Raw genomic sequence first — 15,945 nt, 5'->3', positions numbered from 1 at the left:
TTCCTCAGGGAGATCAAACTCATTTATGAGGCAATGCCGGTGGACTCCAACGCCCACACAGGGCCCAGAATGATGGGCTTTGGAGTCCAACGGACTCCCAGAGTCCCCCCCCCCACAGCATGCAGTTTTAGGGGGAGACTCTATAGGACTCCCAGAGCCGCGGCGGGGACAATGGGTTTTGTAATCCACCGGCGGGGACAATGGGTTTTGTAGTCCACCCTTTGTAAAGTGGCCTTATTCGATAGCCCGCAATTAGACCACCTCTTTCCACCAGAGCAAAATCTCCTTTTGCGCCCCCCCCCCCCCAATATATCCCCTCACACCCCAAATTTAGCCACAATTGTTCCTCATAAACTTTTCCTTTCTCAAACGCATGGGGAAAAGGTCCCTTCCGAGCCACCGTCGCAGGCGTCGTTTTCCCTCCCCCTCCGCATCGTGCGGATTGGCCTCGCGCGGCCACCGTTCTTAATTACTCCACCCTTCTCTCTCTCGCCCGCTTTCCCTCCCCCTCCGGATTCCACGGATTGGCTTCGCCCGGCCACCGTTCTTAGCCAGTCCACCCATCTCTCTTTCTCTCGTCCCCGTCATTTTCTCTTCCAATCAATGTCCGCCTCACTCCCCGGTTCCCGCCCCTTTTTTACTTTCCGCCCTCCCCGTCCCCGCGTCCCCGCGTCCGGGCTGTACGTGGCATCGAGCCCGCCTCGGGCCTATGAGGAGCAGCCCCGTGCAACGGAAGGGGCGTGTCCTGGGACCGGAAGCGCCCCTTTCTCTCCGTTGCCCGCCTGTTCTCGGTCGGCCGCGGCCCGGCTCGCCTCAGTCCTCGCTTCCCGTCCGCCTCGCTTGCTCCCCCACCCCGGGCCGCCGCCATGTCGCCGGTGCGGGCCGTGCTGGCGCTGCTAGCCGCGCTCTGGGCCCCGGCGGCCGGCTACTTCGTCAGCATCGACGCGCACGCCGAGGAGTGCTTCCTCGAGCGGGTCCCCTCAGGCACCAAGATGGGGCTCATCTTCGAGGTGGCCGAAGGAGGCTTCCTCGACATCGACGTCGAGGCGAGTCCCGGCGGGCGGGCGCGTATGAGAGAGAAACCGGGGCTGTGGGGAGGCCAGGGCGCCTCTGAGCATGTGCAGAGTGCCGGCCTCTCAACACCCCCCCCCCAATCCCCTCAAGCTGGGAGGTTCAGAGGGGCTTGGGGGGGGGAGAGGTCCAAGGAGGTTCATATTTTGGGGGACTTTGTGGGGAGGAGGTAGACTGCCTTGTCAGCTGGAGGTTCTTCGCCTTTGCCACAAACTGGGAGGTTTAGAGGGGCAAAGGGGGGGGGGAGAGGCCTGAGGAGATTAATGGGGTGAGTGGCATATAAAAGCAAAAAATAAAATACTATATATATTTTGGGACTTTTGGGGTAGACTACATCGTCAGCTGGAGGTTCTACGCCTTTGAATGGAATAGAGTTCTTTTAGACTAGAAGACCTCCAAGGTGTGTGTGTGTGTGTGAGAGAGAGAAAGGCTGTGGGAAGGCCAGGGCGCCTTTGAGCGCATGCAGAGTGCCAGTCTCAACACACACACCCAGCTCTGTGCCTTGGCAATCTGGGAGGTTCAGAGGAGGGGAAAAAGAGGTCCGAGGAGGCTAATATCTTTTGGGGTAGACTCCCTTGTCAGCTGGAGGTTCTACGCCTGGGCGACACTTTAGCAATAGCACTTAGACTTATATTCCGCTTTGTGGTGCTTTTACAGCCCTCTCTAAGAGGTTCACAGTTCAAGCCTCTTGCCCCCAACAATTGGGTCTCCTCATTTTACCCACTTCGGAAGGATGGGAGGCTGAGTCAACCTTGAGCTGGCGGTGAGATTTGCACTGCTGAACTACAGCTAGGTAGCCTGCAGTGCTGCACTCTAACCACTGTGCCACCAAGGCACTATTCTATTTGAATAGAATAGAGTTATTGGCCAAGTGTGATTAAACACACAAGGAATTTGTTTTTGGTGCACATGCTCTCAAGGTACATATAAAGAAAAGATTGGTCTGAAGTAGCCTAGGGTCTCCTGCCCAAGCAGGGGGTTGGACTATAAGACCTCCAAGGTCCCTTCCAACTCTGTTGTTTTTATTATTATTATTATTATTATTATTATTATTATTATTATTATTATTATAACTACATTTGCCAAGAATCTTGAGGTGCAACACTTAATGATAGTCACAGGGTACAAATAATCAAATCATGGAATAGAATAGATATTGGAATGTAGAATGGAATAGAACAGAATTCTTTATTGGCCAAGGGTGATTGGACACACAAGGAATTTGTCTTGGTGCAGATGCTTTCAGTGTACAGTACATAAAAGAAAAGATACATTTGTCAAGAATCATGAGGTACAACACTTAATGATTGTCATAGGGGTCAAATAAGCAATCGGGAAACACCATTAATAAAATGAATAAGCAACAAGTTACAGTCATACAGTTATTAGTGAGAGAAGATGGGTAATGATGAGAAGATTAACAATAGTGCGGAAGTAGTAAATAGTTTGACAATGGTGAGGGAATTATTTGTATAGCAGAGTGATGGCGTTTGGGGGGGGGAAATGTTTTTGTGTCTAGTTGTTCTGATGTGCAGTGCTCTATAGCGTCGCTTTGAGGGTAGGAGTTGAAACAATTTATGTCCAGGATGAGAGGGGTTAATAAATATTTTCATGGCCCCTTTGAGTTATGGAAATACAGTGATACCTTGTCTTACAATCTTAATTGGTTCCGGGACGAGGTTCTTAAGGTGAAAGGTTTGTAAGATGAAACAATGTTTCCCATAGGAATCAATGGAAAAGCGATTAATGCGTGCAAGCCCAAAATCCACCCCTTTTGCCAGCCGAAGCACCCGTTTTTGCGCTGCTGGGATTCCCCTGAGGCTCCCCTCCATGGGAAACCCCACCTCCGGACCTCTGTGTTTTTGCGACGCTGCGATTTCACTGAGGCTCCCCTTGTTGGGAAACCCCACCTCCAAACTTCCGTTGCCTGCGAAGCGCCTGTTTTTGCGCTGCTGGGATTCTTCTGCAGCATCACAAAAACACAGAAGTCCGGAGGTGGTGTTTCCCATGGAGGGGAGCCTCAGGGAAATCCCAGCAGCGCAAAAAACGGGTGCTTCTCTGGCAACGGAAGTCCGGAGGCGGGGCATCCCAGCGGCGGCGATGGGTTTGTAAGGTGAAAATAGTTTGTAAGAAGAGGCAAAAAAATCTTAAACCCCGGGTTTGTATCTCGAAAAGTTTGTCTGACGAGGCGTTTGTAAGACGAGGCATCACTGTATAATCTTACAGGGCTGCTTATAATGGCAGCTCAAGTGATGAAATCTTTTCCGGGCTTGTGAGAAACGGAAGCTCTGGGCGGTAGAGCCACATGTACATTTAATACCTTTACACAGGTGGTTCTCCACTTATGGCCAGAATTGGGCTCCCAGATGGCTAAGTGAGACAGTTGTTAAGGGAGCTTTGCGTCCTTTTAAAGTACTTTCTCACCAGAGTCATTAAAATGGAATTGCAGCAACTTGTTAAGTTAAATCGCTGGGTTATTAAATGAATGTGGTTTTTCCATTGACTTTGCTTTGTCGCTTCTTAGCAGAAACTTTGAATTTATAAGAAAAAAGTTTGGCATTGTTGGTTTTGTGGGATAAATTCTGGGAGGATCATCTGTGCTTAGCTCTGTTGGGTGCGTGTGGACTTTAAAAAAAAATGTAAATACAGTAATTGTTCTGCCTGGAAAAATCACTGAACAATTAGGACAGGTGTAGGGTTTCCTGGTTAAAGTGACACGAAACAGTGACACATAGTTGTTAGGGACCATTGTACTGTTTCTGTAGTGTAGAATAGTTATTTGGATTGCTGCTAAGTCTCTTGAATGTGATAAAGTTTTGTTGTGCGTTGTGTTCTAACACTCCTCTGGTTGGTTACTGCGGAAACTAGATGCCTGATTAGACTTTGATAAGATCCATTAAGAATAATACGACAATCTTTATACCCTGGAATTCATGTTGGGATTTCATCTCTGAGCAGTACTGAATGCCATCTGCTGGACTACTTATATATTATATTTGTATTCTGCCTTTTTCATTGTCTGTTTAAGGCAGCATACATACCTCTATCGTGTTTCCCCAAAAATAAGACCCGGGCTTATATATATATTTTTTAATCCTGAAATAAGTGTTTGTCCTTACAGCCATGCACTCAAAAGCCTGATTGGGTTTATTATCAGGGGGATTTTTATTTTGGGGGAAATGGGGTATCTGTTTATTATCTATATCTGTCTGTCTGTCTGTCTGTCTGTCTCTATCTATCTACCTATCTATCTACCTACGTACCTATCTTCTATCTACTCATCCATCCATCCATCTTCCTACCTATCTCATCTACCTACCTACCTACCTACCTACCTACCTACCTATCTATTTTCTACCTACCTATCTATCTTCTATCTACTCATCCATCCATGTACCTACCTATCTCATCTACCTACCTATCTCATATATCTATCTTATCTACCTACCTATCTCATCTATCTATCTCATCTACCTACCAACCTATCTACCACGTTTCTCCAAAAATAAGACTCTGTCTTATATGTTTTTGGAACACTGAAGTAAGCGCTTGGCCTTATTGACATGCACACAAAAGCCCAACTGGGCTTATTATCAGGGGAGGTTTTATTTTGTGGGGGGAAACAGGGCAGTTTTCCTACAACAGCCCTGTGAGGCAGTTTGTTGACCCAAAGTCACTCATACAGTGTGCATGCCGCATGAATCCCAGCGACCAGTAAGGTCCCACAGAGTTGGCCTTCTCCGGGTCCCGTCGACTAAATAATGTCGTTTGGCGGGACCCAGGGGAAGAGCCTTCTCTGTGGCGGCCCCGACCCTCTGGAACCAGCTCCCCCCAGATATCAGAGTTGTCCCCACCCTCCTTGCCTTTCATAAGCTCCTTAAAACCCACCTCTGTCGTCAGGCATGGGGGAACTGATATATTCCCTTCCCCCTAGGCTTATAAAATTTATGCATGGTATGTCTGTATGCATGATTGGTCTCTTAAATTGGGTTTTTTTACATTACTTTTAATATTAGATTTGTTCATATTGTCTTTTTGCTGTTGTTAGCCGCCCCGAGTCTACGGAGAGGGGCGGCATACAAATCTAATTAATAAATAATAAATAAATAAATAAATAAATAAATAAATAAATGCTTAGAGAGAGACGATAAAACTCACAATGTTCTAGCCAAACACCTTTGCCGCTGCCTTATTGGCTCTCTTTGAAATAAATTGTTGAAAAAATATCCTGTAATGATTTGACCCTTGGCACGTTCCACTCACAAGTTCATATATTTCGCACACCAAGTCAACTAGACACAAGAACAGTTTTTTTCCGAACGCCATCACTCTGCTAAACAAATAATTCCCTCAACACTGTCAGACTTTCTACTGAATCTGCACTTCTATTCTACTAGTTTTTCTCATCATTCCTATCACCCATTTCCTCCCATGTTGACTGTATGATTGTCACTTGTTGCTTGTATCCTAAGATTTTTATTAATATTGTTTCTTCATTGCTTATTTGACCCCTGCGACAATCCTTAAGTGTCGTACCACATGATTCTTGACAAATGTATATTTTATTTTATGTACGCTGAGAGCATAGGCACCAAAGACAAATTCCTTGTGTGTCCAATCACACTTGGCCAATAAAAATTCTATTCTATTCTATTTTGGGAGCATTGAAGAATAACCGGTTCCCCCTTCCTGCTTGCTTTTCAGATCACAGGCCCCGATAACAAAGGCATTCACAAAGGCGACAGAGAGTCCAGTGGGAAGTACACTTTCGCCGCTCACATGGACGGAACGTATAAGTTCTGCTTCAGCAACAAAATGTCCACCATGACTCCAAAGATAGTGATGTTCACTATCGACATTGGGGAAGCTCCCAAGGGGCAGGACATGGAGACAGAAGGTGAGACCAGAGGCCCCCACAAATTTCCCTGCTTGCCGCGTTTACTCCCCAACAATGTGTGTTTCATAAATTCTAAGCTGCTTGTTTGCTTCTCTTTTGGGGTTAAAATGTTTGCAGAATAGCATCACGACTTCTCTTTAGACGAGAATGGGATTTTTCCAAGGGAATTATTTCCGATTTGAACTTTCCCAGCAATTTTGGGGTGGTTTCCAATGTGGGTCTCGTTTATATTTCATTTTTTGTGTGTGCATCTTCCGCAGACCTAGCCATCCGAACATCCTTTCCACTCAACCTCCCTCTCTTCAAAACTCCAGATAGGATGAATGGCTATATAGGGAAGGGGTGAAAGGCTGAAAAATTGCTCTAAGTGCTGGACTAGGTAGTGACTGGAGTTTTGTGTAACGTGGTCTTCATCTGCTGATGTTTATATGGATATGCTTGGCAGCCTCAACCTCACCCAAGGACTTTCATATCTCTTTACACAGTCCTTGATAGGCTTTTTTCTCTAGATTGTAAGAGTGAAGAGTCCTTTCTTCTGGTTACTCATTCTTTACTACTCTAGTTCTAAGTACTTTCTTTTCTCTTAGATCCCCCGTTCTCTTTATCACAGATTATTCTATGGTTGTCAATTCCATGCCTTCCTTTCCTTCCTTCCTTCCTTCCTTCCTTCCTTCCTTCCTTCCTTCCTTCCTTCCTTCCTTCCTTCCTTCTTTCTTTCTTTCTTTCTTTCATTCTTTCATTCTTTCTTCCCTTCCCCCTTCCTTCCTTTCTTTCTTCCCCTCCCCCTTCTTTCTTTCCTTTCTTTCTTTCCTTCTTTCTTTCTTTCATTCTTTCTTCCCCTCCCCCTTCCTTCCTTCCTTCTTTCCTTCCTTCCTTTCTGCCCCTCCTTCCTTCCTTCCTTCTTGATCAGAAGACTGTGATTTGAAAATGAGTTATAACCCTTTTGTTCCGCACTGAGGCAAAATGCATCCTGGTTTCCTATCGTGCAAAGAGTCTCATTGGTATTTAACTCTCAGAGAATATGATGGAGCCCCTCCCCTGTGATGTGACCCACACGACCCACACTTTCCTTTTCGGGGAAGCGGTGAAGCCAACGGGATGTCCATTCCTAAAGAGCTGGCAACTCCTTCTTTATGTCTGCTGGAAAGAGGCCCCGGGAGGGATCGGGCCTTTCCCTTTTCAAAACTCTCCCTCCTGCTCACCTGTTTTGCTTTTCCTTAGGTGGCGGGGACACCTGGGATGGTAGGTCTTCTTCTCTGATGAAATCCTGTTCATCCCTCTGGTTTGGCTTCTCCTAACCTGTTAACAGCATTGTGGAGCTTTGCGTGATGAGACAGGAGGCTCCTCGCTAACAGCGGTTGCCGAGCTCAGATAGAAAGGCCTGAGGGTTATGCGCCAGTGATGGCGAACCTTTTTTTTATCCTCGGGTGTTGAAAATGCACACGCGGGCCCACATCCATAATTCAATGCCTCCCCACACCCCATGTCCCCCTGCCACCCGCACGCCTATGCACGACCCCCCCACCCCGCTTCCTAACTTCCAGTGGGCCCAGCAGGCCTATTTGTTACCCTCCCCAGGCTCCAAAGCCTTCCATAGACCCTGGGGAGGGCCAAAACGCCCTGCCACAACCCCCAGAGGCCCTCTGGAGGGCCAAAAATGCCCTCCCGGAGCCTCTGCGTGAGGCCAAAATCAGGTAGCTGGTGCTCACATGCGCGCCGAAGATGAACTAGAGCAATGGCTCACATGCCAGCTTATAATATTATTATTATTATTATTATTATTATTATTATTATTATTATTATTTATTAGATTTGTATGCCGCCCCTCTCCGAAGACTCGGGGTGGCTCACAACAGTAACACAAAAACAATATAACAGAGGGACAAATCTAATATTAAAATAAAACATATCTAAAACCCCAACAATTTAAAACCATACAACACACACATACCAAACATAAAATATAAAAGCCTGTGGGAGGATGTCTCAGTTCCCCCATGCCTGGCGGAAAAGGTGTGTCTTGAGTAATTTGCGAAAGACAAGGAGGGTGGGGGCCATTGTAATCTCTGAGGGGAGTTGATTCCAGAGGGCCGGGGCCGCCACAGAGAAGGCTCTTCCCCTGGGGCCCGCCAAACGACATTGTTTGGTCGACGGGACCCGGAGAAGGCCAACTCTGTGGGACCTTATCGGCCGCTGAGATTCGTGCAGTAGAAAGCGGTTCCGGATTTATTCTGGTCCAATGCCATGTAGGGCTTTAAAGGTCATTACCAACACTTTGAATTGTGACCGGAAACTGATCGGCAGCTCCATGTGCCCCCTCTGGCATGTGTGCCACAGGTTCTCCCTCATTTTTATACCCCCAGAAAATACTTCAAGGTTTTTATCCCTTCCATCTCAAAACCAGCAGCAAGGTGTGTCTTCTCCAATTGGAGAGACAGTCTTTGCAGCTCCTGCCTTCGACTAAAAAACAAGAGATAGATAGACCTTCAATTATAACCATGGCTGAACGCAACATTTCCATTGCTCTGGACTTCCCTACAGAGGGTCAGCGCTACTCAATAATTCTGCACTGGCTTGGTGGCGTTCTTGAACTGATAAGTGGTGAGCCGTGACCACAATCGGAATGTTTTGTGCCAGAGCGGCCTTGAATGGTGAAAAATGTGCCTGTTAGTGTTGGCATGCGTCGAAGTTGCCGCGAAACAGGGTGTCCAGCGAACTTGGAAAACAGGCAGATCATGGAATTATTATTATTATTATTATTATTATTATTATTATTATTATTATTATTTAGATTTGTATGTCTTCGGAGAGGGGCGGCATACAAATCTAATAAATAAATAAATAAATAAATAAATAAATAAATAAATGCCGCTCCTCTCCGTAGATTATCAGGGGAATCGGCGGTTCGGGAAATATCAGGGAATTATCAGGGAATTTGTGAAAGAAATGGAATAAATTGTGGGAGCGGGGGGAACCCAAATTGTATTAAAATGCTAAAAAGTCAGGGGAAAATCATGTAAAAAAAGAAAGGATCGCGCTGCCTGATAGAGTCAAGCAAAAATGAACATAACTGTTAGTATACGGTACAATAACTGTGGCCACAACTTGCTTCCTCAGCTACCGATATTTCTCCACGGCTGAGCCGTTTGGTATGACGTCATCTACGACCGCGGCCTTAACTAGATGGCAAGTTACAGGGAAATATCAGGGAATTTCGAAATGCTTTTCCCCCCTGGGCACCCTGTGAAACCAATTCTACTAATCAGACACCTGTGCCTCTTCGCTTACACAATTGCCTTGGCCTTCATGTTCTTCCTGTTAAGTTTGGTGGTTCTGCTTTTTTACTGTACGGTCGTTTTTCTTCCCGTCTAGGAATAATTCCTTCTTTTGGTGGTAACAGAACAGAGCAAATTAACCTGGGCCAGTGCCTAAAATAACAGAGAGATTGTGTGAGGGCGAGATAAATTTTTGGAACGATATTTCTGTCTTTTTTAACAGCTGCCCTCCTTGGACCGTATACAGTTAATTAGTTAGTCAGTTAGTTTATTTTGTTTGTTTATTTTTTCATTTATATGCCTCTCATTCCGGAACGGACTCTGAGCGGCTAGATATTATATATTATACAGTGTTCCCTCGATTTTTGTGGGGGATGCGTTCTGAGACCGCCCACGAAAATCAAATTTCCGCGAAGTAGAGATGCGGAAGTAAATACACTATTTTTGGCTATGAACAGTGTCACAAGCCTTCCCTTAACACTTTAAACCCCTAAATTAAAATATCTCATTCCCTTAGCAACCATTTAGATTATTACTCACCATGTTTATTTATTAAAGTTTATTAAATTTTTTTTTATTAAAGTCAGATGAAAGTTTGGCGATGACATGTGACATCATTGGGTGGAAAAAAACGTGGTATAGGGGGGAAAAACGCAAAGTATTTTTTAATTAATATTTTTGAAAAACCGTGGTATAGACTTTTCGCGAAGTTCGAACCTGCGAAAATCGAGGGAACACTGTATTACATTACATTATATTTATATTTATTAGATTTGTATGCCCCCCCTCTCTGAAGACTCGGGGCGGCTCACAACAACAACAGCACAATATACAGAATACAAATCCAATAGAAACATAGAAACATAGAAGATTGATGGCAGAAAAAGACCTCATGATCCATCTAGTCTGCCCTTATACTATTTCTTGTATTTTATCTTACAATGGATATAGTATGTTTATACCAGGCATGTTTAAATTCAGTTACTGTGGATTTATCAACCACGTCTCCTGGAAGTTTGTTCCAAGGATCTACTACTCTTTCAGTAAAATAATATTTTCTCACGTTGCTTTTGATCTTTCCCCCAACTAACTTCAGATTGTGTCCCCTTGTTCTTGGGTTCACTTTCCTATTAAAAACACTTCCCTCCTGGACCTTATTTAACCCTTATTAGATATATTAGATAAAAAGCTAAATTTAAAACCCATAAATATTAAAAACAATTGTTACTGCACAATCGCACCATTCTCATTTATTACAGTCAGAAAAAAAAGGTGGTGGGGTTGAAGAGATAATTAACAACGGTTATAAATGCAATACAAGTAAAAAAAACCCAGTAAAAATACCACTAAAATCACATATGTCATAAAAAAAACCATACATATTAACAATCAATCTTAATTCCAGTTTAGATAGGCTTTAGAACGAACTATCCTAGCTAGCATGCTTTTGTGCTTTTATTTCAAGAGGTTCTGTGCTCGTGTATACTTTGCTGGCTGTGGACATGTCGGATGGTTCTCTAATCGCAGCTGGACTTGTAGCCTTTGTTGCACAAGTGTGTGAGGTTGTGTAATTCTTCCGCAGCTCACCAGAACAAGCTAGAAGAGATGATTAACGAATTAGCAGTGGCCATGACAGCCGTCAAACACGAACAGGAATACATGGAAGTTCGCGAAAGAGTACATCGATCAGGTAAGTAGCCTTGCTTTGGCGGGTGGTCCTGTTGCCTTTCTAGTGGGGTGTCCACACTAATGAGCCGAGGTGGCGCAGTGGGTAGAGTGCAGTACTGCAGGCCGCTAAAGCTGACTGCTAGATCTACAGGTCAGCGGTTCAAATCTCATCACCGGCTCAAGGTTGACTCAGCCTTCCATCCTTCCGAGGTGGGTCAAATGAGGACCCGGATTGTGGGAGCAATAGGCTGGTTAAAAAAAGTGCTATTGCTAACATGCTATTCTGCCCTTTGTTAAAAGGGCATTATAAATAAACATTTATTATTATTAATCCGAGTCTACGGAAAGGGGCGGCATACAAATCTAATAAATAAATAAATAAATTATTAATGGGTTGGTGCCCTCACGGGGAGTGAGCGACGCAGAGAGGGTAGTAAGTTATTATTATTATTATTTATTATTTATTGGATTTGTATGCCGCCCCTCTCCGCAGACTCGGGGCAGCTAACAACAATGATAAAAAACAACATGTAACAATCCAATTTAATAAAACAAAAACCCTTATTATAAAAACCAAACATACACATATGCAGTATAGAATACATAGTAGTTTTTTTTATTGTCCTTCTCTAGTACCTTAGCATGATCCTTAATTCTTTTTAAAATAGGAATTAATTCAATAGAATGTTTTTACCCATAAACACTTTAATCATTATCTAGAACTGAACTTCGAGAGCAATTAAAGAAAATTGAGCTGCTTGCCTAACCTTGTGGATTTAGTACAAAACCTTAAAATGTTACTGTGTTCCTCAACCAATAATTTATTTATTTATTAGATTTGTATGCCGCCCCTCTCGGTAGATTCAGGGCGGCTCACAACACAATAAAACAGTTCATAATAAATCTAATAATTTGCAATTTAAAATATTAAAAAAAACCCATTATTAAGCAGACATATGTACAAACATACCATACATAAATTGTATAGGCCCGGGGGAGATATCTCAGTTCCCCCATGCCTGACGACAAAGGTGGGTTTTGAGGAGTTTACAAAAGGCAAGGAGAGTGGGGGCAGTTCTAATTTCTGGGGGGAGCTGGTTCCAGAGAGTCGGGGCCGCCACAGAGAAGGCTCTTCCCCTGGGGCCCGCCAACCGACATTGTTTAGTTGACGGGATCGGGAGAAGACCCACTCTGTGGGACCTAACTGGTTGCTGGGATTCGTGCAGCAGAAGGCGGTCCCTGAGATAATCTGGTCCGGTGCCATGAAGGGCTTTATAGGTCATAACCAACACTTTGAATTGTGACCGGAAACTGATCAGCAACCAATACAGACTGCGGAGTGTTGGTGTAACATGGGCATATTTGGGAAAGCCCATGATTGCTCTCGCAGCTGCATTCTGCACGACCTGAAGTTTCCGAACACTTTTCAAATGCTGTCTATCATTTGTCCAATGCTTGGTTTGCAAGCTTTCTAGAAATACCTGTATGGCTGGTTCTCCCCTTCCTCCCCACATGCCCCAGAAGATTCCTAGACATGGAGTAGAGACTCCATCGATGAACTAAGTGTGCGAGGCTTAGATAGGAGTCAAAAAGAGGGCGGGGAAAATATTTACTGACCCCTCACATCCTGGACACAAACTGTTTCAACTCCTACCTTCAAAACGTCGCTACCGAGCACTGCACACCAAGACAACTAGACACAAGAACAGTTTTTTTCCGAACGCCCTCACTCTACTAAACAAATAATTCCCTCAACACTGTCAGACTTTCTACTAAATCTGCACTTCTATTCTACTAGTTTTTCTCATCATTCCTATCACCCATTTCCTCCCATGTTGACTGTATGAATGTAACTTGTTGCATATATATTAAGATTATTATTAATATTGCTTCTTCATTGCTTCTTTGACCCCTATGACAATCATTCAGTGTCGTACCACATGATTCTTGACAAATGTATATTTTACTTTATGTACGCTGAGAGCACATGCACCAAGACAAATTCCTTGCGTGTCCAATCACACTTGGCCAATAAAAATTCTATTCTATTCTATTCCTGAAGGACCCTAAGACGTACCGTAGTTTCCATTTGCTAATTTTGTCCTTTCTTCTTGGTTTCCTTCTCCAGTTAACGACAACACAAACAGCAGAGTGGTCCTCTGGTCGTTCTTCGAAGCCCTCGTACTAGTTGCCATGACACTGGGACAGATCTACTACCTGAAGAGGTTTTTTGAAGTCCGGAGAGTTGTTTAATCCAACACGGCTCTCATTTCTGGTGACCCCAGACTCTGTTCACTCTTTCACCAAACAACTTTGTTGCAAAAATCACGTAGTTTCCTTTATGCCCCCCGCATCCTGAACTATAAAATGTCTTCTTAGCTTAATTCTGGGTTTCTTTGAGGGGTTCTTTTCGTTGTTGTTGTTTTCTTTTTTTGAGGTGATACCTGCCATGAGTTATTTTCTGCAATTGGACGATTTTTGTGTGTCTCACAAGCCAAAATGAGTTGAACCAAAATGACAGTCAAGAGTACTTTTGCTCATCTTAATTCTTGTGTTTTTTTCCCCCCGCCCTCTTTCTTTTGGTTTCTCTGGGGGGGAGGGGGGATTTTTGTAGCCAATTGCTGACATTTTATCTAGGAGAAACAGCACAGGGCCTTTTTTACAATAATGCGCAGATCTGTGGGGAAGATTCTCAAACTCAATCGGTGAGTTTCTTCTCTACTTTCAGCAGAGGAGAACAGTTGCTGCGTACCCCAATCATAGCAGTGGTCTCTCCCCCCTCAAAAGGCACTATTCCGAGGAAGAAATGAACACGGTACTGTTCAGACATTACACAAACTGGGAATGCGTGCAGTTTAAACTATGCTGAAGTGGCTTCTGCAAAACCCCCAGTATCTTGATGGCGGTTCCACCAATTCGTTCCTTGAGATTTTAAACTAGAGAAACAAGGATAGCCCTGTTCCGTGTGGCCTTTATTGGCAATTGTCATTGGGGGATTTGCGTGAGCCTAACATTTTTTACGATACTCCCAAAGCTGCTTCTTTCTTTAATACTACGCCCTTGCTTTCTAATCTCAAGTTTCAACTTTTGAGAGAAAGAGCTGGGCGGTGGGAAAAGATTTCTACATTACTCTGCAGACTTGGACGCTTGTTCGGGTGGGTGATATTTTTCCTCGACCGAGAAATAAAATGGAAAAACTCCACTTTTTTTGTTGCTGTGTCTCCCTCAAAGTAGTATTCACGTACTGAAGCAATGCGCCTATTTTCCAAGTTACGGTTGCAATCCCATAAATTTTCTCTCCAGCTTTCTTCAGAGACACGGGGGCTTCTCTCCAGGAAGGCATCTCTTGCTCCGAGTTTGGCCGCCGTCTCGTTTTCCGCTTGTTCTCTTTTTACGCATCGATACGCATATAAGTTTTTATAGAATTTGAGGTGTTTTGGTTTTTTCCCCCCTCTTCCATTCTTCTTTACTTATCCGGATGATGGAATTAACTCTCGCCACGTCTATCTTATCGGGGTGGGCCTGGTCCAAGATTATGTGGTCGCTGATGTATATTGGACTGATGTATATTGGTTATAATTTAGGGAGCGGGGAGGGAGCGGGTTCTTTTCAAAGGGGAGGGGTGGGGAGAATTCTGTTCAGTACTACATTAAAAAAAAAAAGAGTTTTTGTACCAAATTTAATTTAATTAAAATTCGTTACAAGTTTTCCTGGTTCCAGTAATCTTTTCAGCCAGAGATGGAGATGTAAGAACGCCACCTTTGCCAACGCAGTACAGCCACTGTCTGGCAACCCTAATACGAGATCAGTGGAGCTCAGCGTAGAAAATGTACATTTTAAAAAAATGTTTGAAATTTGGCCAGATTCAATTAAATAAATACCCTCTTTTAAAAAAAAAAGTTGGTTAGCCTGATGCTTATCTCACATTTTATTTATCTATTTATTATTTAAATTTATATGCCGCCCAAACCCATGGGACTCAACTATCATTATTAGTTTTTGGGGGGAAGTTTTTAATTTTATCTCAAAGGGACAAGTTATTTCAAATAGGTGTGTAATGGGGCAGGGGGAGACAAACACCTGGAGGATTACATGATGGTCACAAGTCAATGGGGCCCATTTCGTTGGGTATTTAAACCAACCCAAACCACACCAGCATAATTTTAGGGGAATGCATTCGACTCAGAAAGTATTCTTCAAGTTGGGGACACGTTTCAAAGGTCATCCTTAGAACAGTATAATCTCCTTTCTGTGGGAAATCTCGCCTTTTTCTATGATAAAAAGAAGCACTGCTCTACTATTCCTTGGGACTATATTTGGCATTTATTGGAGGGGGGTTGAGAAGTTTTGCCTCCACACCAAGCACCCTAGTTTCCTAACTACAATTAGAAAAGTATAGCAACTCTGCCAAGGGACATGACGCGACTGGATTCTCCAGGGGTTGTGGGTTCTCCATCTGTGGAGTTCCAAAGGTGCTTTTTCATGCCTGGAAAAGTTTCCAAGAAGAGGCTGGGTGGTCCACAAGAGTGCCTTCCGCCCCTGTCCTACTCTCCTATTTTCTTCTTTTATATTTACTTTGTACTTATGCTTACACAAACTACAATCCCATACTAGATAGATAGGTAGGCAGGCAGGCAGACAGACAGACATGGATAGATGATGAATGGATGGATGGTTATATAAAGGAAACACTCAAATAACACATCCTAGATCTTAATGAATGATATATTGTACAATGAAATATTGTACAAAGTTGAATGTGCACAACAGCAGGTGAAACTGATTGTCAATCAGTGTTGCTTCCTAACTGGACGGTTTGATTGCACAGAAGTTTGATTTTCTTGGAGTTATAGGGTGTTTATTTATTTATTCGATTTTTATGCCACCCTTCTCCTTAGACTCAGGGCGGCTTACAACATGTTAGCAATAGCATTTTTTAACAGAGCCAGCATATTGCCCCCACAATCCGGGTGTTGTTTAAGTGTTCCCTTTATTTTTTTGAGCAAGATAGATAGATAGATAGATAGATAGATA

General features: G+C 43.8%; 1 protein-coding gene across 1 annotated transcript; it reads left to right on the top strand.

The window, feature by feature from the left end:
* Positions 1-587: 587 nt before the first annotated feature.
* On the top strand, positions 588-14,810 carry TMED2 (transmembrane p24 trafficking protein 2). The gene is made up of 4 exons (XM_070763071.1): positions 588-1,046; positions 5,776-5,968; positions 10,826-10,933; positions 13,040-14,810. The coding sequence occupies exons 1-4, from the start codon at positions 867-869 to the stop codon at positions 13,162-13,164; spliced, it is 606 nt and encodes a 201-aa protein (XP_070619172.1). The 5' UTR covers positions 588-866; the 3' UTR covers positions 13,165-14,810.
* The last annotated feature ends 1,135 nt before the right edge of the window (positions 14,811-15,945 follow it).

Source organism: Erythrolamprus reginae, chromosome 10 (genome assembly GCF_031021105.1).
Source record: "Erythrolamprus reginae isolate rEryReg1 chromosome 10, rEryReg1.hap1, whole genome shotgun sequence".
In the NCBI taxonomy this organism is placed as follows: domain Eukaryota; kingdom Metazoa; phylum Chordata; class Lepidosauria; order Squamata; family Dipsadidae; genus Erythrolamprus; species Erythrolamprus reginae.
The sequence above is the reverse complement of the archived record's forward strand: the minus strand, read 5'-3'. Positions and strand labels throughout refer to the sequence as shown.

Excerpts from the sequence above, each read along its gene's own strand:
- TMED2 (XM_070763071.1), top strand. The coding sequence starts at position 867 with ATGTCGCCGGTGCGGGCCGTGCTGGCGCTGCTAGCCGCGCTCTGGGCC. Across the intron at positions 5,969-10,825 it reads GCAGGACATGGAGACAGAAG|CTCACCAGAACAAGCTAGAA; the intron begins GTGAGACCAGAG and ends ATTCTTCCGCAG. Across the intron at positions 10,934-13,039 it reads CGAAAGAGTACATCGATCAG|TTAACGACAACACAAACAGC; the intron begins GTAAGTAGCCTT and ends TTCCTTCTCCAG.